The sequence below is a fragment of the Pteropus alecto genome, unplaced genomic scaffold, assembly GCF_000325575.1.
Source record: "Pteropus alecto unplaced genomic scaffold, ASM32557v1 scaffold92, whole genome shotgun sequence".
NCBI lineage: Eukaryota > Metazoa > Chordata > Mammalia > Chiroptera > Pteropodidae > Pteropus > Pteropus alecto.
This window is the reverse complement of record NW_006432447.1, coordinates 1,076,948-1,100,633: the sequence shown is the minus strand read 5'-3', so window position 1 is coordinate 1,100,633 and position 23,686 is coordinate 1,076,948. Positions and strand designations below refer to the sequence as shown.

At 37.8% G+C, this 23,686-nt stretch overlaps 1 protein-coding gene across 1 annotated transcript in view; it reads left to right on the top strand.

Moving 5' to 3' along the window:
- Positions 1 to 17,454: 17,454 nt before the first annotated feature.
- Positions 17,455 to 23,686, top strand: part of ATP1B3 (ATPase Na+/K+ transporting subunit beta 3) — a 36,942-nt gene continuing 30,710 nt past the window's right edge. The window contains exon 1 of the mRNA XM_006907182.2: positions 17,455 to 17,584. Within this exon, the coding sequence (XP_006907244.1) occupies positions 17,476 to 17,584 (109 nt within the window). The 5' untranslated portion in view covers positions 17,455 to 17,475. The remainder of the gene's footprint in view (positions 17,585 to 23,686) is intronic.

The window sequence follows — 23,686 nt, the reverse complement described above, 5'->3', positions numbered from 1 at the left end:
AGTCTTTAAGTCCTTCAGGGTTTACAGTTGATTGGACAAAGAGGAGTATTTAATAAATAGAATCTGATAACATGTGCTTGAAAGCTAAGAGCATTTGTGGAGAAAGGAGCAGTGATCTTGAAGCAGCAATCAGGAGAGAGGAAGATACCTACGCCCTCCCAGGCCCAGTGCTCCGAGGTATGTAGCAGGAAAGAAAAAAGCCCCTCTAGAAAGGGTTTTGAGGAAGTATCATCCTTCCCAGAGACTAAGGTTCAGTGTGTGACCTTAAGCAAGTTATTTAACCATTCTGTTTGAGGTTTCCTTATCTTAAAATAGGAATAATAATAATAATACTTGTCTCACAGGGTCGTTGTATTACATACTAAAATACCTGTTATTAAAGAGAAAAATCACAAGCCTAAAATGGTATCCCTCCTGCCAAAAGCCCATGATACTAAACCTAGATTTAATATCTGATCTAATTGCAGTTTCAACCTCTTCCAGAAACGTAATCTTCATCAACCAGTCTGAAATTTTCTGGTCCAGCACCAGAAAGGTAACCTATCATGTGTGTGGGACCTCTCCTTCCCTCCCCTCCCTCACACATGCATACCTAGAAAGAAGAAGCAGTCTACATGATAAAAATTCTTACCGTTACTTTCCCCATGAAAGTTGTCCAGGTCTAAAAATAATCTCTTACTTTCTTTAGTTAATAGCTCCCTTACCTTACCCGTTTTTCTTTAAAAACCTTCCATTTTGTACACTTCAGAGAGCCCTTCCAGTTGCTAGATGGGATGTTGCCCTATCAATGAATGGCTTCATAAAGCCAATTAGATCTTCAAATTTACTTGGTTGAATTTTGCTTTCTAATACTATAAATATTTAGTATGTAGAAATGACTATGTAAAATAATTTCCTAGCATTGTACAAAAAGTACACTGTTTCTCCTTTGTTTACATCTTCTTCCTTTGTGTATGCACTTTCTTTTACGTGTGCCCTCATCTGGCCTTGCCCTGGGATAAATGAAAGCAATCTGTTAGTTCTGCCCTGTTCTAGGACGTGATTCACTAGCAAAAAAAATCACCAGTTCCTTATACATTTGTGTTGCCATTCAGAAGAAAAGATCCGTTTTGAAGTGATGTGAAATTAATTTAATATTAGACTCTAGTTTGAGAAAGGAGCACATCTTCGACAAATATTCTTCTGTAATATAATATTCCTCTATGAATAAAATAAAAATCTCATTTTCACAAGGAAAAAGCTTTGTGTGTGAAGAGGGAAGTCCTTGGAGGAGGGTGTGACTACTTTCCAGATCACAGCTGAAATCACACAGAGACTTTTTTCCTATGGCCTAATAAGGACGTGTATATAAATGGCAAAATGAGGAGAAAGGTTGGGCTGTCCTTCCAATGTTCCATTTTTTTCCACTCCATTTTTCCAGAGCAGTACCCAGAGCATCAACAGCTTCCATTAATGTTGTTTATAATAAGATACCTAAGCAGAATCTCCTGGATGTAAGAATTAAAATAGTGCTCTGTGTTACTATTTACTAAGAATTAAATTAGTGCTCTGTGTTACTATTTACTTTCCAGAGGGGATATCCCACAAATCACCCTTCAAATCTCACACCAGAAACTAAAAAGCTCTTTAGACCTTCCCCCAAAATATGACTGTACTAGGAGACAGCTTCTGGGTTGAAGTTCAGGCTAAGAAAAGAAGTGACTCTTCTATTCTCCATGATTCTATAAGAAGGGCAAAACGCAGCCTATCAGAAAGCTTCATCCTATGCATAACTTTTTAAAAATTTCTTATCAGTGACTTGGTCTAGGAGAGGGGAAATCTGACCCTTTGTGATGGTTTTGTTTGTTTTTGTCCACCAAGTCTGGCCTGTCTAGGCACTCTGCTGAGAAGTAGAGGGATCTGCCAGGCCTGCCCCATTCCTCTCACTGCTCCCCACCAGGAAGCCACAGGCAAGTCTCGATTCTACAAATCAGAACTGAATCCCAAAGCTCCAAGCATTTCCTGAACAAGAAACATTTCTAACTTGTTAATTTTTCAAAAGTTTCCTGGTGCTACACGATACTGCATAGCACCTCCACGTAAGTTCTTATCAAACCACTGTGGAGAACGTGTTCTTGTCCTTATTTTACGGGTGAGGTTGTTGAACTGGAAGCAGTCGTGTCTTTCCTAAGGTCACATGGTGATAAGAAAAGAACAGAGGCTCAAACTAGCCCTCTGACGTCAAATTCTCAGCTCTCTCACAATGCCCACCCTGTCTCGCGATTAAAAACTAAACTAAATCAAAATGAAATTAAGTGCTACTTCCCCATTTAGCTAATTTTATCACAGAATACCGTAACCACTGATTCAGAGTACATGGCACCCACTTTCTCTTCTAGGTGGCAGCCACAACCCCCAGTGATGCAGCTGTGCACCTCTCCCCAGAAAATAGAGACCTATGGCTGTTGTCCTAGCTATCTGTCCTATGATTTTTCTTTTCTTTTCCTTATTTTATTTATTTATTCATTCTTCATTCATTCATTCATTTATAAATGTTCCTAATTACTATATTAAAATCTGATTCACATCCTTTTCAGTCTCTTTGCCTTTTAACTCTTTCTCATCCAGCTATTTGATGATTTTTGGAAGATGATTTTTGTATATCATCCATCTTTTTTAGTTATGTTCGACAGAAGAGTTTTTCTGAAATATTTAATCCACCAACTAAAAAAATTAAAGTCATGATATTTTTCCTTTTAGATGTCAACAAGCAGTGTGCTCCAGCTATGATGTCACTGTCTTCAATCTTAAATGTGGTGTTACTTTAAATCTTTTAAGTTATTACAATATTAAATACAACATTAAAATAATTATGACAACTAACAATGTCTCCAGATATTGCCAAAATGTCCCCTGGGGAGCAAAATTGCTCCCAGTTGAGAGCCACCTTTCCATTGATTTACTGAGTCCAGTGACTTGAGTTTCTTTGCTTCTGTTTCGCTATGTCAAAGATTTTCCTAGAATCAATAGTCTCATTAGGGAAGCAATTTTAACCCCTAAAAGAGAAATATAATAGTTGATTGAAACACACCAAATCTCAGAAAATCCAGACATCCACAATGACAAGAGAAATCAAGGAAAAAACTAATTTGTCACCATTTGAACAAACTCTTTACTTTGAAAATAGATAACTGAAGGTAAAGAATTGGAGATTTATCCTGCGTTTCCAGTAGCAACTCTATTGCAGAAACCAAATGGCTCCAGTCGAGAAGAGAAAGCTCTAATTTACAAAAGAATCATTTTATAGTCCCTAATGAAATTATTGATTCAGGCAAGGAATATCAATTGATGTTAAAACCTCTATCGATGGAGTACTGGTTATTTATATGGCACTTGGGCTACTTTCTAGTAGATTAAAACATAACTATACAATGGAGAGATCAGACTGTCCCCACCTTCGCCTACTGATAATCTATCCCCCACTCAAGCATCATAACGGTGAGATACCCAGCTATTATGTGTCTTCGGATGTTATACAATATGAAGTATACCTAATCATTATATTGCAGTCTAGCCAAAAATATTTAACTTGAATCTAACCAAATGTTTATATCTAACTTATGTACATGAAATATATAGGGGATACAGGAATAAGGTGAACAAAAATAAGGAGAAGCAAACAAATCTAAAAGGTAGCATCTTTAGGACAAATGGCCTGGGCTCGTCAATATATCAGTATAACTAGAAAAGGAAATATTCTAGGTTAAAAGGCAGTCTGAAAATATAACAAGGACATGGAATGTGTAGTTCTGGACTGGTTTTAAGTTTGTACAAACCAGCTATAAAAAATAGTTTTGCAGGGAGAAGAGTGGTAGATAGGGGTAAAGAGAATCAAATATTTGGTGACAGAAGGAAATTTACCTTTGGGTGGTGAACACACAATGCAATATGATTATGACATATTGTTGAACTGTACACTTGAATCTTATTTGATTTTATTAACCAATGTCACCCCAATAATTTTAATTAAAAAAAAGAGCATCTGGGGGCCAAGTGAAGAAATTTGAATATGTGTTAAGTATTAAATAATATTAAGAAATCATTACTAGTATTCCTAGGTGTAAAATGTCGTTTTTGGCTGTATAGGAGGATATTAATATTCTTTAGAAATGTGTATGAAAGTATTTAAAGCTGTATCAAGAGTTTAGAACAACAAAGCTTTATTTCTCACTCACATTATATTATCATCCCAGGTCAGCTGCCACTGTTCGCTCATTTTCAGTCTGCTATACATTCTGAAGGAGCAGCCCTGTCTAGGACACTGTTGCAGAAGGAAAATATGGATGATAGAACCATACTGTGACTCTTACTGTGGATATCATTTTCACTCACACTTCATTGGCTAACGCAAGTCACAAGGCAAAGTCTAGCATCAGTAGGGTAAGGAGGTATAATTCTCCCATAAGGTGGGACAGTAGAATTACTTAGAAATCAATGACAATAAGAACAAAGTATCTTAAACTCTGAGTCATATCAAAGTTATTTCTCAGGGAGCAAATTACAATGTTAAATCCAGATATTAGAAAGCAAGAAAGGTTGAAAATAAACCTTTTATGAACTTAGTTTTCAACTCTAGAAACTAGAAAAGAAATAAATAAACCAAAGAAGATAGAAGGAAGGAATTAATAAAGATAAAGTAGATAATGCAAAATAGAAAACCAAAAACAATAGACTTAAATTCTGTTTTGACAAGATCGAAACACAGAAAGCCTTTGGCAAGTATGATGCAGAAAAGAAAGAAAGAAAAAAGACACAATAACATTGGAAATGGAAAGAGGATGCAGAGATTTAAAAAACCTTTCTTTTTTTTTTTTTAATGCTATGTACAGCTTTATTCCAATGAGTTTAAAAATCCAGATCATGGAAAAATGTTAATTATCAAAATTGACTCAAAAATAGAAAGTTTGATCTTACCAATAACATAAGAAATAGGTAGTCAAAGATCTACTTTCAAAAAAGAAAACAAGTTTACATGGCCCATAAGGTTGAGTACTACCAAGATTTCAAGGAGGAGACAGTATAAAGTGTCCCATGGCTTAGTAAAATGTGGAAAGCTTACCAATAGTAGATTATCACTTTTTAGCTAAAGATATCATATGACCAAGCTCTGGTCAATGAGATGAAAGAAGAGGGAGAGGGAGCTATGTGCTTTAGAGAAAGGTTTTCTCCTGTGATATAAAGAGAGGGATGTGAGAGAAGACCCTGTTTGGGTCTGCCTGCAGACATGTCCCTGTGGATCTGTTGCGGTCATCTTGTGGCCAGAGGGAAAACATGGTTGACCCACGGAGCATCAGATGGGAAGACCTTGGATTCTCTGTGATGTCGTTGAGTGCTGAACCAACACTGGGACCTACTTTATGAGAAAGATATACTTTCATTGTGTAAAGCACTTTTCTTTGATTTTTTTGGTGACTAGCTGCTGAAAACACCTTAACTAAAATACCTGAGCTCTAGCAAACTTTTACAGCATAAATACCCCCAGGTAATATCAATGATTTCAGAGCCCAGAAAAAGTTCTGGAGTTTTACAGTACATTTTGCAGGTGTTGGTCTTACAAAATCCAGATACTAAAACTGGATACTTACATACACCATTCCTAAAAGAAATGTTTCCTTAAAATTCTATACTGCATTTGGTCTATTGAGCTGTTTCAATGATAAAGGAGAGACAGAAATCCCCGTCTTTAAGGAAAAATACTTAAAATAAATTCTTATCTTCAAAGTTGAAGCACATTTCATTTTTTTTCGGCCAAGATAATTCAGAGACAAAACAATATAGCAATGTTTTTTTCCTCCTGTTTTAAACAGCAAGATAATTATAACAACTGTTATGACTATGATTCTTAATTCTTAAGCTTTTGATCTCTTGCAAAAATTAAAATGAAATTCTTGACCAGATGGCACTTACAGAAGGTTCACATTTTATTGAAATGTTTGCACTGATTGTTGTCCATATCACATTAATATTTAAGCTTCCTCCTGCCAATTTATGAGGTGTTAGGTGATTGTCTACTTTATTTAGCCCATCTTGCTTGTGTTCCTCTCAGCTGATACAATTCAATATTGGCAAGTTAATGAGTTGTTTTCAGAGAGAATCGAAGCATTCAATAAATTTAATAACTCAGGTGCGAAAATGTCCACCTATTAAAAGTAAAAAAATTAAAGCTCAGTGAAATATATGCCCAAAATGAAAATATTAACTCTTACACCTCTAGGAGGTGAGTGTTTGCATGCCAAGAAGGGGTGAAATGTGTGTAGGTGAGTCATGCAAAGGAGTTTAGAACTCAAGGTCAGACAATTCTAGTTGATAGAGGGAAGAGAGGGTAATAATCTCACTGGGGAACTGGGAGGGAAACACAATTACTAGGGACTCAGGTACAGAAGCAAAGGTCAGCCAGGGACAAGAAGGGAGTCAGGTACTTTGTTACTAGAAACCCGGAAACCAAAGGTCAACTCAATCCTAAGCTAAGGAGTTTTGGACCAGGGCTCTGGAGGCCTTCTGCCCACAAGCATTTTCCCTAGAGTTGGAGGCAATGCTGAGCCTGGAGGTAAGGGGTAGAGATCGCTGGGAGCCAAGCAAGTTCATGACACCAGACAAATGAACCGCTGCCTCAGAATCTCAATTGCAGTCAGAAAAGGCTGACAAACTACTGCTATGAGAAGACCCATTAATCTCCTGGGTCTAAATGGAGTTGACTCTGAAAAAGTTTGGAAGACAATAAGTATTGTCTTTAGTGTGCGTAATCCCCCTTCTAACCCCCAAGTTAACTCCAGTAATCAAAACACATTCGCTTTAGAAGGTTGGTTCATCTGAACAGTCCAAAGTGCCCGAAGGATATCATCTAACTAAGCCCCTCATAAAAAGACGTGAATAAACACTTTGCCCTAGCTTCCAAAGTAACTGAGCATCAACTTTATTTGTAAAACTGGAGGACACTAAAGAAAGTCGATCTCTACTGATATTAGCCTTTGAGAGAATCCATTGTTAAAGGCCACAGACAGCGAGTAGAAGTATAAGCTCAAAAGACATGTTCTTGGGGGAGATCCTGCAGAAGAGCGTGAAATCAAGATGGGACCAAAACTTGTATTTGAGTCTCCTCCTGACCGACGTGCATTTATTTTAGACATAAGTTCCCACCTTTCTACTGTACCGCCTTGTTCTCCCTCAACAACATCCAAAGGATCTCTACTAAAATATTTACTGAGACATAGTCAAATCTTTGTAAGAATCAAATGACATCTCGTTTCCTATCCTTTTGCCAATTGGGTCGTAAGGCCTGCTGTTGTCTTTCTCTACTTTTCTAATTTGTCTTCCCTTTTCCATTTCCTCTATCACCTTCCAAGTTTACTTTAGGTATGCCTGCTCTCAAATGAGTCCCAAAATCTACATTAGGAGGATCAGAGCATCCTGTCGAATGTCAAAACATTCTTCCCCCTAGAAAAGGAAATATCAGTGGATCTTCAGGGACCATAGATTTAGCGGGTGTGCATGCACGAGAGAGAGAGAGAGAGAGAGAGAGAGAGAGAGAGAGAGAGAGAGAGAGAGAGAAAGAGAGGGAGAGAGAGAGGAACAGAGAAGGACAGAGAAGGACAGAGAAGGACAGAGAGGGAGAGAACGATAAACAGTGCTGTTCTTAAAGCCAGGCCATGGTACAATCACCAGGGCCTCCCTCTTTTTATGATATCCTAGATGCGTAGCAACTCATTTGGTTATTGCAGAATGCTTTATAAACAGGGCACGCAATAAAAGCATGGTCGAAAACATTTCAGTCGTACTCGTTTCTCATTTTCTGCACGTGTTTTCCCAACAGCTGGTTTCTCAAAGGGAGCCTAGGGAGAGGCCTTAATCAGCTAACATCTCTCTTGCTGCTTCCTGCTCAGGCACTGGGAACACTTCCTGTTCCTTCCTATTTTATATAACCCACATGCTAGAGGGATTAAGTTTTATCACTTAACTCCATAAAACTTATGGACTTGGGTGGCATTTGAGAACCTAAGTCCAATAACTAAATGCTATAACTACCCCTCCCCTCAATTTAGGTAAGAGGTGATCTCTTCCAAGAAGTACAGTGTGCTCGTATTTCCTAGGCTATTCAGAAAAGCAAGACTATGTTCTCAAATGTCACTGTCAAATCATATCATTGTAAATTTTATATCCAGAAGTGGATCATTTATATATCTTAGTGATCATGTAGCCCCAAGGATTCCTAACCTGGGCTTGTGAATGGGCTTGAAGGAGTCTCTTAAACTCCAAAATTGTGACTGTCATAGCAAGAAGATGTGCCTGGGTAGGCTGTTTCTCTTCCTTTCCCAGAAACTTGAACGTGTAAGGAACAAGCCCTGTAAATATGAATGTTATTGGGAGACTAGTTTTTCTAATTTCTCTCATAATTCTGTCCCCAGTTTGAGGTCCAATTCTTGGTACTTGCTCTTAAAGAAAACACCTGGAAATGCAGTGAAAAATAATGAAGTCAAAACCTCCCATACAATGAATGCATGAATGACTCTAGGTTAAGATGCTAGTTTTTGAAGGCATTTAAATAGAAGGTTGTAGGATTTATTTCCCTTTCTCTCTTCCTAACACTATTCCAAATTTCTGAACCATGCATTTGAGACGGATTGACCCTACCTCTAAGGCATGACCCAATCAGCATATCCCATCTCCCGGGCCTTTATGATTGGTTTAGGAGAAACACCGTACCCAAGTCAGGGCAGTGGAAGGCCAATGAGACCAATGAGACTAATTTAGGAGTTTTATTTAAGCTACTGAGGATGCTCATTCTCTCTTTTCTGCTAGATTTGAACCTAGAAGTATGAAGGCCCAGAAGCTTCTCAAAACAAACCTTATGGAAACCCTATGGAAGCAATAAATGAAAAGTAAGAATTCAAGATTTATTTACTTTATATGGGCCCTGGGCCTAACCTTTCCCAAAGGTTTGACCTCTTGACTTTAAGCTATGTTCACCTATAAATTCTCCTTATTGTTTAGGTCAATTTGAGTTTGTTTTCTGTTTCTTGCTACAGAAAGATCATTAGCTAATACAAGTTTATGTGATTTGCAGGAAGTTGAAACACAATATGTATTTACGGAGATTTCCTAACTCTCAAACCAGCATTTAACCAAAAGATCATTTTCCTTATAATATCCCCTGTCAGGCAGAGTTGTATACTCGTACTCGTAGATAAATTTGTATGAAAGTAATTAAGCCGTGGTCATACAGTGAGTCCATTGCAACACAATAATTAGTTCAAGGAACTTGAATTCCCACGCCCCTGGAGACATCGTCAAGCCTCTTAGGAAATAATGTTGAGATATTGCTTCAAGTGACATTGAAGTTTTCCCTCATGTTCCTCTTAGTCAGATTGTGACAGATAGTTCCTGCTTAAAAGAACACAGTCACTTTTCTGACACAATTACTTTCCACTAAAAACAAAACACCAAACTGAAAGGAAAAGAGATTGTTTAAATAATATTAAGTCAGTTATTTACTAATACTATCAGATAACACAATTGTGGCAACTAGAAAATTGGATTCAAGTTTTGAATTGCTCCAACTTTGCCCTAGGAGTTGTCTGGCAAACACACCAGAAGCCCACAGTTTATTTGAATGGAGGGAAATGAGTCTTGATCACTATTTGTGAGATATCTTTGTTCAAATAGAGATGGAATATGGAAAGATAGGACCTATTATTTTTTTTGCCCACATTTCCTTATTCATGGAAGGATGCCCTAGACTTCAGGATATGGAAAGTATTTTGTTTACCATTATTATTCCTAACCACTGAGGGGCAACATTCTTTTTTTTTTATTTATAGATTTTCTGGAGAATCATGATTTTCCAGGCGTACAAAAGCCCATTTAAACTAATTTATTTGTTTTCCCCAACATTGATATTTTTTATGACAAATTTCTAAGTTAAGAAAACTGCACGGTATAAAAGAAAGAAGGTCTCACCAGGAGCTGAACAATCTTTGGTCACTTTATTTATCTCATTAACTTTCTTCATAGGCTAAATTTCTCACTCTCTGGGCCTCAGTTTCCTCCTCTCTGAACAGAGGGGCTTAGACCAGCTGATCTCCAAGTCCCCTTCCCTAAAGATATAGGAGTTTATGAGTAATATGCTTATCTGATTATAATATCGGGAACTATAATTTGAAACTGTACGTTCTCTATAGCATTTAGTCCTTCATGGTAACAATCAGAAATCAATTGTCAGGTTTAGAATGACAATACTCATGAAGGTTTCTTGATTAGGAAATCAAATACCTCAAATTTGGTAGGAGCACTTGAGTTTTATTTATTTATTTTTTAATGGCCTAGGGCAACCTTTTGAGATTCAGTTACTATCAAGGTTTCCTATGAAACAATGACTAAATACGAGACATTATTTTTAAGTCCTTTGCTTTTGTACAAGGAAATTCTTTTTGGTCCCTTGTTAGCTAGCGCTCTTAATAAAAGAATAGAAAAATTATAGTATGGATTACTTCAGTATATTACATATCCAAGGGGCATGATTACTTAATAGATGGCTACACGTGACATCTTTTTAGTTTCAAATTTGAGTTAAATTAGCAGGTTGCTTTATAACAGACATATCAAACAAAAGTATATCATAACTTGCTGGAGACTAATGGCTTAGCCCTTTCTATGATTGAAAAATTTTATGTTTTTGACAGAGCTCTGTGGGGTCCAAAAATATTTATTTTTAAGTTAGATTAAGTAGAAAAATCAATATAAAGAACTAAATCTATGGTGTATAACATTGGGATTTGGGCTTCATGAGTACTCTTTTAATGAAAAGAAAATATATTAAGTTGAACAATACGAAATTGCTATTTTCAGGTCAAAATTTTATTTGGTTCTACCTAATACCTTGTAAATAATTAAGTGCTAGTTTTTACCCTGTTACTAAAGAACTTAAATCTTCTTGTAAGAAGGAAAAAAAAAAAGCCTTTTCAGTTAGGGATTGTGGGTCTCAGAGTTCATAATGGGAGAGCCAGTTATACTAAAGTGTTTTTTCCCCCAACCATTAATTTAAACTATCAAAGTAGAACAATATGTATGTGGTTTAAAAAAATTAAAAAGTATGAAAGGACTGAAAATGAAAAGTACACATATCCTGACTCCTATCCCACTGAAAAAAAAAAACATACGTGACCTTCATCAAACTCCCTAGAGGCAATCACTTTAAATCCTTCCTAGCTTTATTTCATTTAATCACTGCTGCGGTCTGAATGTTTGTGTCCCCCACAATTCACATGTTGAAACCTATGCCCCAAGGTAATGGTTTAGGGCTTGAGGACTTTGGGAAGTGATTAGGTGATTAAGAATGGGATTAGTGGCCTTATAAAAGAGAGTCCAGAGAGATCTCTCCCTACTCTTTGGCCACATGAAGATACAATTAGAAGTCTGCAATTTGGAAGAGTGCTCTCACTCCAGCATGCTGGCGCTCCAGCATTCAGAACTGTGACATATAAATTTTTGTTGTTTATAAGCCACCCAGCCAGTCTACGGTTTTTGTTCTAGCTACCCAAGTGGACTAAGATAGTCACTCTCTTCTTAGCTCTAAATAAGTTGCTTATACCTATTTTTTTTATTTGTCAGCTTTAAACACTATTAACTCCCTGCCAAGGAAGATGACCAATGAGCTATTTATGTCCTATGTCCCACTTCATCGTCCATTTCATATTTTGTTAGTCATAGCATTATTTTAGTAATAATAATACATAGTATTATTTAGTATTTACTTTATTTTTCTATTGGTTATGCTTTTAACGTTAAAAACATACTTAAACCCACATTTCCAGCTCTACCATCTTTAAAATCTTTAACTTCGAAGATCTCTTACTTCCTTATTTACTATGTAAGATAAAGAACAATTCTACATTTCTCTCCTCCATAGATCTCTTGCCATCTGTCAACTCCACCATTACTCTTTATTGTCAGTTTATAACATTTAAATTTTGTTCTATGAATAGTCATTCAGTTGACTCTAAGAATTGAAAGTCAATAAACTGCAATTACACTATTTTGATTATGCAAATAGCATTCACTATTGAACAAAACGCATCAGTTAGCAAAGAAAAGGTAAATCTATATCATAGCTCTATGCCAATGGATAAGGATGCTCCAAACATCGAGATCAAATAATTACATTTTCAATTAGTTGTTCAAAATAATACCACATTTTAGTTTACTTTATATTCGAAACACAGTTCTCTGATGTTTTTGATTGCTTTCCATTTTCCTTCTTAACGAAAGAAACACTTGCCTTCACTGTATGACTAAATTTATCCAGGATCTTAATCTCAGTCTCTGTGGCATGGAATCCACTTTTTGTTTGGAGATATTCTTTTTTCTTTAGAAACCAGTTCCTCCCTTGCCTTGCTGTACAGCTATCATTCTAGGCCTTCCCTTCATTGCAGTACTGGGTTAAGACTGGTGTTTCTTGAATCCCAGGCTTTCCTCATTCTTGGATTTTTTTCTTTTTACTCGTCCATCCTTAATTAATTTTTTTCAGAAAGGATTAGTAAAAGGTAGACTTTCTGAGTTTTTACATATCTGAACATGTATTCATTTTACCATTATAGCTAAGTCATAGTTTGGCTGGGAATGGCATTCTGAGTCAGTCTCAGAATTCTGAAAGCAGTGCTCCATTGTCTTCTGGCACTGAGTGTTGCTGCTAAGAAGACTGGTGCCAATGAGATTTTTGTTCTATTGTAGTTGGCCTGTTGTTTGTTCTCTGGAAGCTTTTAGGATCTTCTCTTAGTATCTGATATACTATAAATCACAAGGTTATGATTAAGTATGAGTCTATTTTTATTTATTTTGTTTGGCACTCAGTAAGTTCTTTCAGTCTGAATTCTCCTTAACCCTAGTAAATTTTCTTCTTTTATTTCTCTCATTAGTTACTCCCCAGAGTTTTCTTGTCTTCTTCTGGAACTATTAGTTGAGTCTTGTCCTTCCTGGATTGACCCCATATTATACTCTTTGGACGTTTAAAAATATTTTTTTTCCTTCTGTCATTTTGCTTTCCACTTTGGAAGATTCAGTTGGACTTTTCTTTCAGCCCTATATTGATGTTTTTATTTTAGGAATTAATTATATTTTAAATTTCCAAAACTTCTTTTTTTGTCTCTAAGTGTGTGTGTGTGTATGTGTGTGTGTGTATGCATAATCTCAACTTGTTTTTGTTTTATGGATACAATAGCTTATGAGGTCAGTTTTTTTTTTAATAATTCTTTTGAAAACATTAAATTTATACCATCTTTTTGTTGTTTTTTAACTAAGTGAACCGGAAAAATGTGCATCAGGGAAATTGCCTATCCTTTACTCGCAATTTAAAGAAATGTCCTATTATGGAAAATATCAAAGGTATACAAAGTAAACAAAGTATAATGAATGCTATATCTGTACCTGTCACGCAGCTTCAATAAATATCAACATTCTGTCATTCTTATTTCACCTATACTTCCACCCATTCCTGTAAGTTGTTATAACCAAATGACTAATTAAATAATCTTTTATGTGGAGTTCATCATTTGAATTTATTTTTCATTTAGTATATTATTCTGTTAGGTTGTGGGAGTTCAGAATGAGCTGCCTCAAGATGTGTCTCAGCAGTATGCAGGTTGCTTTGAGCTAAAGGCAATTTTACCTTTAGGCTCAAGAGAAATTTCAGTCCCTCCCTTTAACTATTAACTATAGGGCAGGGTAAACAGAACAAAATGTCTGTTCTTATTATCCTTCAATGACCCTTTGAAGCCCCCAAGGTGCATTACCTCATCCCCAGCTCAGGACTTCTTACATACCACAGTCTCCCTTTCTACCTCTGAACCTGTCATGCACATGGTGTCTCTCTTTCATGAATGCAGGGTTCCCATACATATGTATGTATTAAATTTGGTATTTTCTCTTGCTAATCTATCTCATGCCTATTTGATTATTAGAGCAGCCAAAAGAATCTTGGGAGTAGAGGAAAATTCGTTCCTCCCCCACAGTATCATATCATATACTTTTTCATAAAACGCCTAACTCAGTGGATGATAGTATTAAAAATTATAACCACAACAACAAAAACCCCTACCATTTACAGAGCACTTTCTGTGCCAGATGCTGTGTTCATTCTTTACAAAACACCAGCTCATTTAAGATGATCGATAATGCAAATGTTTGCCCTTTAATCTGCAAAGAATATAGAGATGTTGTTTGTTAAAGGATTAGTAAAAGAATTCAATATTAAAACCAACGTGCAGAAAAGGACATTTTCTGTGGAGTATGTATTCACGACCATGATTCTCAGATACAATAAAATACAACACAATGATAGCTGCTGCTTGTGGGAAAGGACTATTTCTAAGGAAATTTTAATATTTATTGTCTGAGGAACAAATAATAGCCTTTCAATGATTCAGTACCGTAGTCACAATAGTTATAACACCAAGTTACAAATAAGATGCTGCTGTAAGAACTGAAGCACTTTTTTCTGTACATGTGATTCTAAAATTCAGATATAAACTAAGAGTTTTAGCAAATGAAGAGCCCAAATATCTTGTTTATGTCCATAGAAAGTAGAAAATGTATTTTGTTGACTGGAGAGTAAACTTCATCAGAGGCCAACAATTGTTTCTCTCACTTGGCCTCATTCAGCTTTGTGAAATTTCCCCAGAGCTCTGCCATCATTAACTGCAGAGGTGGTACAGGAGATAGGTATTTGCATTCAAGTGCTGTTGTTTGATAGTTTTCTGACCATGGGCCAGTTACTTAATTTCACTAAACCTCAGTTTCCTCATTTGCAAAATTAGGGAAACATCTCCTTCTTAGGGTATTTGTAAAGATTAAGAAAGAAATCACACTAAGCAAGTAATACGAGGCCTAAGACTTAAGTATGTATAAATGATCGTTATAATTACTGTGGGATTCACAGGTATCCTCTACTGGTAGTGCAGCCAGATTTAGCAAATAGAAATACAGGATATCCAGTTAAATTTGAATTTCAGATAGACAAGAAAGTTTTTTTTAGTCTAAGTGTGTCCCGAATATTGAATGGAATATACTTATACTAAAAATTATACTAATTCCATTATCTATCTGAAATTCAAATTTAAGTGGGCATCCTGTGTTTAATCTGGAAAAATAATTCCTCTTCTAAAAGGGAGTCTGAGGTATAGTAAAATAAACCTACAGGAAATAAAGCTGTGATTAAATTTGGTATTAATCTGTTCACATTTGGTAGTCCACTATCCCCCAATACACTCAGTATTTTCCAGGTAATGTTCAAGTATCATATAACAAAAACAAATAATTCCCATGTTTTGGAGTAGAATATAAAATTTTCTCCAAACTGAAACCTGTTAGATCTAGTTACTATATTAAACTAGGCATGGGTTTTGAAACTACTGAATTATATTTGTATTTAAATCTTTATTTGGAAAACCACGAAGTACTAAATATGAAAGTCATATTAATCAACACTAAAAATACACAAGGTAAAAAATCTCTGACAGCATTCAATATCTTTGAAACACTATTTCATAATGTTCTTGTTTACCATGTTTTGTGTGTGCCAATTATTTCTCAAAGTGTGCTTATTAGCACATACACACAAAATAAATAAAGTAGATGGATTTTATATTTTATTCCAAACAGATTCTACATCTTCCCTCTTACTAAAACTAAAAAGCCCATTATTAACTGTACCAGTATTTTAGCTTTCTTCAAACTTAGTTACATTTTTAATGAAATAAAAAGTTAACTGCTTCCATTCCCAAATTGTTCCAACCTTGCTTATGAACTAAATAAATGCATTCTTGCCTACTAGCACGCTGGTTTGCTATTTCTAATAACGATTTCATGCCAGTTTTTACAAAACGCTTCCACAAATCTTTTGATGTCACTGGCTCAAAAAAGTAACTGGATTTTGGTTATTCCCAAAGTCATAATTATAAATTTAGCTTTCCTAAGTGCAAGGGGGGAAAAAAATCACTTTATAATATTATATGCTCCTATTTCTTTTCCATTTGTGGGAGATGTGATTCCTAATTCCTTGCTTTGGACAAGCAAAATGAGGAAACAAGAAATGCCAGAATTTAGTTATCCATTTAGTCCTTTAAAGCATTTGCAGGCTGTGTTTAAACTTCCAGATGCATCACCCCCCAAAATAAGATGTGTGCTACATATCTTCATTCATAATTTTTTATTTGCTAGTAAAACAGGGGCAGTGCTCTATTTCCTTTTTTCAAACAACCGCATCGTCACTCCTAGTTTCTTCATCCTGTCGCAGCAGTCGCAGAGCACGGTACTCTTCAGCTCCATCTCGTGTAGGAAAACGTTGACTGCACCCTCAGCTGCGACCAAGGGGAGCATTTACTACAGTGGAAAAGACGAAAAGCCGGGAACATTAGGCATCAATACTAAAGGAAGAACTGATTTCCTGTGGATAGAGTCTCAGTGTCTGAGAAAAATCAGAGGGTCTTTTCGTTGACCGGAACCTCAGGAAAGCGTGTACTGTATATTGGCTTCATTGATCAATTCTGGAGAAAAATTATACTCCACTTAATTAAAACTGGCATATTTAGAATTAAATTCCCACTGACCCGAGATTCCTGGTTAAATCCGTCCAGAGTCAAAGACGGACATTCTCTGAGCGGCAGTATGTATTACACTGATCTAGCAGAGTATCTTTAAGTCACGTCATAGAGCCCAAAGGAGAACGCCTGGAGGCGGTTTGGGAGGCAGTTCCCGGAGAGGGAGGTTAAGTCCTCTCCAGGGAGGACGTCTGGAGGCGGTTTGGGAGGCAGTTCCCGGAGAGGGAGGTTAAGTCCTCTCCAGGGAGGACGTCTTGGGCAGAGTGGAGTCGTTTCTGTGCTTTCCTGGTCTCCCGCAGCTGCAGGCAAAGAGCCGAAGGGACGCCGGGCCCCGGCAGCATCCCAGAGTCCTCCTTCTGAGAAACCTGTGGGTCGGGGACGCCACCTTTTGCTTGTTACTATAAATTTGCTTCCTATTAAGCCCTCGAAATTTTTTAAGTTGCTCGGTGTAGTTTTTTGCTTCTTCAGACCAGTGTGGAAGGAGGCCTGAGTACCAGCGAGCACGGCGGGGAATCGCAGGGCGGGGCGGTCATTTCCAGCACCGCAGGAGACCGCCTTGGGTCCCCTCCCATTCCATACCCCCTAAGATTGACAAGCAACCTAACCTCTATCACCGTAGCGTTGCCTAATTTTGACCTTCATACCACTGTGAGTACGTGCTCGCTTGTGTCTGGCTTCTTCCATGCGAGCTTGCATTGGGAGGCTCTGTTGCGTGTATGGGTAGTTCATTCATCTTCATCGCTGCGTAGTATTCCATTGTGTGGTTCGTACCACATTTTATCAACCGATGGTTTATTCCCAGATTCAGGCTATCGTGAGTCAAGCTCCCCTCGCCGTCGGCGCACACACCATGAGGAAGAAAGACAAGAAGTCCTTCAACCAGAGCCTGGCCGAGTGGAAGCTCTTCATCTACAACCCGAACACCGGAGAGTTCCTGGGGCGCACCGCCAAGAGCTGGGGTGAGCGGGCGGCGGTTGGGCGCCTGGGGCCGGCCGCAGTCCGGGGGGCGCCGGGCGGGGCGGGGGGGGAAGGAAAAGTGAGGTCCTGCCCGGGGGCCCCAGGAGCGGCCACGACTCCGCCACCCGCAGCGGTTTTCTCTCTCGGCCTCCAGACTAACTCGGGCGGCGGCGGCGGAGGCGGCAGAGCGCGGCCCCATTCATTTCTCGCGGGGCCGGAGGCGGTCGCTTTCAGCCGAAGCAGCGGGGTCGGCGGGCAGCCCCGGCCCAGCCGCGCGGGTTTCTTCCTCCCTACGGGGAGCGGGGCAGCGCGGGGCGCACGTGCTGCCCGGGCCTCCCGCCGGGAGCGGCGCCGGAAGCCGGGAACCCTTTCCCGGAGCCGAGCCCCTGGTGTACGGGGGCCGAGCGCCCGGGCCTCCTTTGTACGGAGCGCGTCGGCGGGGAGAGGCCTTGGCGGCGCCGCCGAGCGGTTCGGGGAAGCCAGACCCTGCCCCACGCCCCGGGAGAGGAAATTTCCACTCCCTCCGCTATCTTGTGACTCGTCCACTCTGCCACCCCAACCGGTCGGAAGAGTGCGAGTGAGTGTTAAGTATGTGGGTTGCATGAATGCCGCGGTGAGTTCATCACAAGTATGTAGTCCACGAGAATGCACTTGGATTTGGACAGTGAAAAGACCCTTAAAGCTTGGTTCCTTCCTAATTCCTTTTTAATTACAGAGGTTTCTTCCTTAGAAGTTTGCTTCTTTGGGGGAAAGTAAATCCTATCTGAATGGCACAATGTTTTTCTGCGCCTTCTGTACGCGTGATGGCTGTATCAGTTTTTCTGTACATGAGTTCTTTGTTTTAAGCGAAATATTTAAACCATTCACCAGTGTAGTGCTGTTTTTCAGAAACATTAGTGTCTGAGTAAGGACTAGTGCTCGTTCTTTTTCTTTTTTGCCTTTATACTTAAAAAAACTAATTTTGCTCCTTTTTGTTGGCCTTTTGAAAACTTTTTTGTTAATAGGTCTTGACAGACCTTTTTTTGTGGGTGAGAATAAATTTCTAGAGTTGAGAAATATTTGGGCACATTTTTAAAAGAAGCATGAAGAAAGTAAATTAGCTATGACTTAGAAAATAAACCTGCTGCTGGCTGAAATCGGCTCCCCCAGAGTGGATGCAAAGGTGGCTTAAGCCCTATCACAAGCTGAAAGGGGTCTTAGGGATTTTTTAGCCCAACCTCCACCTTAAAGAAGAAAAAAATGAGATCTGGAGAGGTTGTGATTTTGCTTTGCTTAAAATTACATATTCCACAAAGCCAAGAAAAGAACCCAGTTCTCCTTTAATCCTAGTCCAGGGGTTGTATTATTTTACAGATGCCTTGCCTAACTGCATGGTAATCACTCACGATTTTTATTTAAATGGCTGTCTTTTGGGAACCCACTGTTGTGATGAGGAAATACATCTTGCATCCGGAGTTAAATGGGGGAAATTTGCGAACAATTATTATTGTTTCTGGAGTGTATTAACTTATGCTGAAGGAATTTCTGAGTAGTAAAGATGGATTAATTTTTATAGACTAACTTCCTTCCTTTCTCCCTTCCTCAGTGCATTCTAATTTCCAGTAATTAGTATCTTCACTTTGTGAATGAGATTTCTTACTGCAGATAGTGCTCCCTCTCTAATTTAAACTTTGTATTATGATATTGGGTTAGAGATTTGATTTGATATATGCATTGGATATATGCATTTAAATAGATAACGTGTGCACAAATAGGGCATTCTATAAGGGCAGTAGAAGTAGTACAAGTAAAGTTGGCAGGATTAAGGCAAGACCTTTTTTCAAAATTGAAAATGCAGTATTATTCTTATCAACAAATAGTAAATTTCTGTTTATCATAATAATAGTAAGCCAGCACAGAATGACATAAATAAGTAAAAATTATATTTTCCAGTTATCCCAAAGAAGGGCATCCCTCTGTGGGCATTTGGGGGAGTGGTGTGTGGAGGCTGAAATCCATACTCAGCTCACTAGGCCGTGTACCCTAGAGCATGGGGGTCTTCCTGGGAAAAGGGGTATCTTGTTCTAATTCTCAGAAAAGAACTCTATGGGCCAGCTGCCTGATCTCATCATCCCAGAGAATGCCCATTATTAGTATTTTGGTATATATCTGGACAGACTTAAGAAATGTGTATAACATTTTTCTTTTTTACAAAAAGAAATCTACAGTAGGTGTTTTATAATCTTTTGAGTATATGGTGGTCATCTTCCCATGTTAATAAAGATCTATATCACCATTTTTAATAGCTGACTAGTGTTCCATTATATAGTTAGATGTATTGTGACTTTTTTTTTTAACAAACAAGTTTATTAACGTGTATACCTCATGTATGCATGGGCGATACCAAGGGAAAAATGAGTAACTCCTGATTTTTTTAAAAAATCAGTGCCTTATTATAGGTACTGGTCCCTCCTCCCATTTTTTACAAATTTATTTCCTTGAGATATGTTGCTGATGGTGGAATTTGTAGGTCAGGTATTATATATGTAACTTTTACATTTTGAAAACATGTTAAACTTTTCTTAAGAAAAACTCATTTGTGCAATTTTTTTTCCTAGTTTTTTAATTTAATGTAAGTGGTGATGGGGGTGGGGTATTTACATACTTTTTAGATCTTGGTAAAGTTGCTGGGTCTGCTGCTGTGCAGAAAAGGCCTTTTCTACCCCAGTGATATTCTAAAGACATTATTTTAAGATATTCAAGTCTTTAGTACATTTGTCCTATATAATCTGAGGTTCCTCTCCAAATTCATTAGACATTAAAAGTTCATATATTTAAAAAGCAATTTTGCCACTTATATTTGGGATAAAGTGAAAATACTGCATGTCACATCACATTGCCTTATTTAAAACAGCTATATATAAAGATTTTGAGTAGCCACTGAGTATCTGTATATCTTACACCTGGTTACAGCAGTTTACAATGATTAAATATATATAATCACCTCATTTGATTTTCACAACAACCTTCTAAAGCACACTAGATAGATGATGAAAGTGTACCTAGAGCTGATTTCTTAAGCAGAACAGTAAGGGCACATCAGGAATACACAATTGCCGTTTATGAAAACAGGACAAAGAAAATTTAGCACTTTGTGGCTGATACTACGAATATTAAGCCTAAATGCATTAAATACAGTAAGAGTGAAAATGGTGAAAGATAGCTTAGAGATCATCAGTGTTATTTAAAATGTAGGTAGTAGTGGACCATGTGTTGAAATTCACATTTTTAAAAAATAATGAAATAGAATAGAAATAACATTAAAGTCTATTCTACCTAATAATTTTATTCTATGGAAAAATATTTCATGAAACTTCTGTATTTTGTATTTACAGATACCCCACTGTTAAATGTATTTCTTACTGTGGCTCAGAGTCAAAAAAGCTTGAAAACCGCTAGCCTAGCCCTGTGCCCTCATTTCATAGGTGAGAAAATTGAACTCACATATCTGACTTGTCAAAATTCACTCATTTGGTGATAACCCTTGGGCCTTTAGACACCCTCCAAGGCCAGAGCTTTTTTAAAAAAATTATGACATGATATCTGCTTGTGGGCTTCTTTAGAGTTCATTAGCTTAAGGTTATCTGTCAGTGGGTGCTTGATATTAATATTAATTTAAAACTTGAATTAACTGATTCTAAGCAGAGTGAGAATTCTGAACCGAAACTGTTAACACTTAAATTTTGTTCCTGGGCCTTTTCTTTTACTGTAAGTCCATGAAGTACCATTTTCTCAGTCACCTGCTCCCATTGTCAGTCATGCCTCAGTAAATGCTCGGCTTTGGAGATCAAACACTGTCCCATCTTGGGAGTCTGACTGTAGGGGAGAAAGCAAGTGTGTTTATTTTCCCAATATCACATAGTTTTGCGGGGTGTTGTTCTTTGTCCTGTGGAGTGTGACATATCAAACTTTACAAAACCATGAAGCATTGGAAAAGTAACAGGACTTGCCTTACCTTATGTGCAGAATATACATGGAAGGTCAGTTCTGGGTGGGTGTGGCAGAGGCGGCAGCAGAGGCGTACTGAGCCATCCATCTAGCAGGAGACAGTACTTCCTGGACCTGGTACGGGAGGGGGAGGGGGCGGAGCAAGGGCTAAGTTTATGTGTTGTGCTCCAGACACCACTCTAATTACCGTGGTATGTGCTTTACTATTATTAAAGAGCAAGCTCCCCTCACCCTTGAAATAATTTGATTTCTTTGAAATGGAATTACTTTTGAATTTATATCTATAGAATTAGATTAGCTATATTAAAAGAATTTTAAAAACCCTCATATCTTTAATAACAACTTTTCTATGATTTATCATTATGTTTGATTTAGAACCAGTCATTTAACATAATTGTATAATAGGAAAATTACATTTAACTTTGAAAGATGCATTTATTATTTTCTAATTAATGCATTTATTATGTTGATTTTTGAAGTAAAATCACCTTTAATCTTTAACCACTTAGAATAACCTCTGTTAACATTTTAACAGTCTCCTATGTGTAAATAAAAAATTTTAAATGTATAAGTGAAAATTTAAAATGTACAGTTAGACACCTAGTTTTATCACTTAACATTTGAGGGCAATGGTTTTTATTCCTCTGCCACCTTCTTAGTTTGATGTGTTGGGAGTGTCCTTGGCCCTCTCCATCACCTCTGTGGGGACTGTCCAAACTTTCTGCTAGAACTTATGTATTCTGGTGGCTTTAGCTACTACCTCTCTGTTAGGACTCCCAAATCTGCATCTCTAGTTATAATGCATATATACATATATATGTTATTATAACCAACTGCCTGTCAGAAATTGTCGTTTGGCTGTTTCATAAATACCTCTTCATATAAATCTCCATTGACCTCAGGAGCTCCTTAGCATGAAATACAAACTATAAATCTCACTGGCTTGTTTCTCTCCTGTCACCTCTCTCTACCATTCCACATACTTCTCTCCTACCCCTCTGAGCCTATTTCCTAGCTTCTGAGCCTCTCTTTGCTTCACCTTGGCATGGCTACTCAGGTGTCATCTTTGACAGCCTGATCTCTGATAAACATCTTTGAACCTGTCATGCCTTAAGACTTGGTCAAGTGCTCCTGTGTATCCCATAATGCCATTTTCTAATATAGCATTTATGACTTTATTTAGTATTGTTTTCCACTTATTAGACTATAGGCTTGTTACTCACTTCTTTCTCAGCTTTGGTTCCCTAACACCTAGCCTGTTGCATGAATGAGCACTTATGAAATGTTCTCATGTAATTTAGCCTTCTGCAATATTGTTTTTTAATGTCTTTGATGGCATTGGTGTATCAGTATAATGGTTCCTCCAAGGTTTGGGCATTCTCCCCCCTGCCACTTTTTTTTTTTTGGCTATAGCATTGATGGGTTTTTATAGGACAGTGCTCTGAAGAAGCTTCCACTTAACTTTCTTGTTGGAGACTTAGCTGAGTTTATGACCTGGGTCACGCATCTGGTTTGGATGGCAGAAGCAGGGTTATTATTCAGGTCTCCCGCATTCTTCTGCTTTATTGCTCTTTGTGAGCATTTTCTTTTTTCTTTTTTTTTTTTTTTAGCTTACCTGCTCTCAGATTTAATGAGTGCTTATTTGATAGTGTCATTCTCTCCCCTAGAGGATGCTATTACTAATATTTCTGAAAAGAATTCTCTGACTTAGCCTCCCACATACCTGTTTAAGAGTTGTTTATGGAGTTAGCTCTTATTTGTGACTTCCGCCTAGTATTTCGCTAGTGCCATGGTAAGGTATGACTTTGGAACTGACCCTTGTCTAAGGCATGAGTACTTTTCTTTGGGTAGTAGCTGATGCATAAAAAGTGTATATACCCTTACCCCCACTCCATACTTCTCTAACCATTCCTTTCCTGGTTCCTTCCTGCCTGCTCTTCTCATGTTTCCTAATTATATATTTTCCAGGCAGTCTTTGGCCTTGCTTTCTTTTCATCATCTTCCCTTGCAATCTCCAAACAATTGCAAAGATCACTCACAGATTTTACTTCTTGGTTAACTCTCTCAGATTCTAGGTGCTTCATGCATATCCCATAAACCTGAAAGAGTGAGGCTTA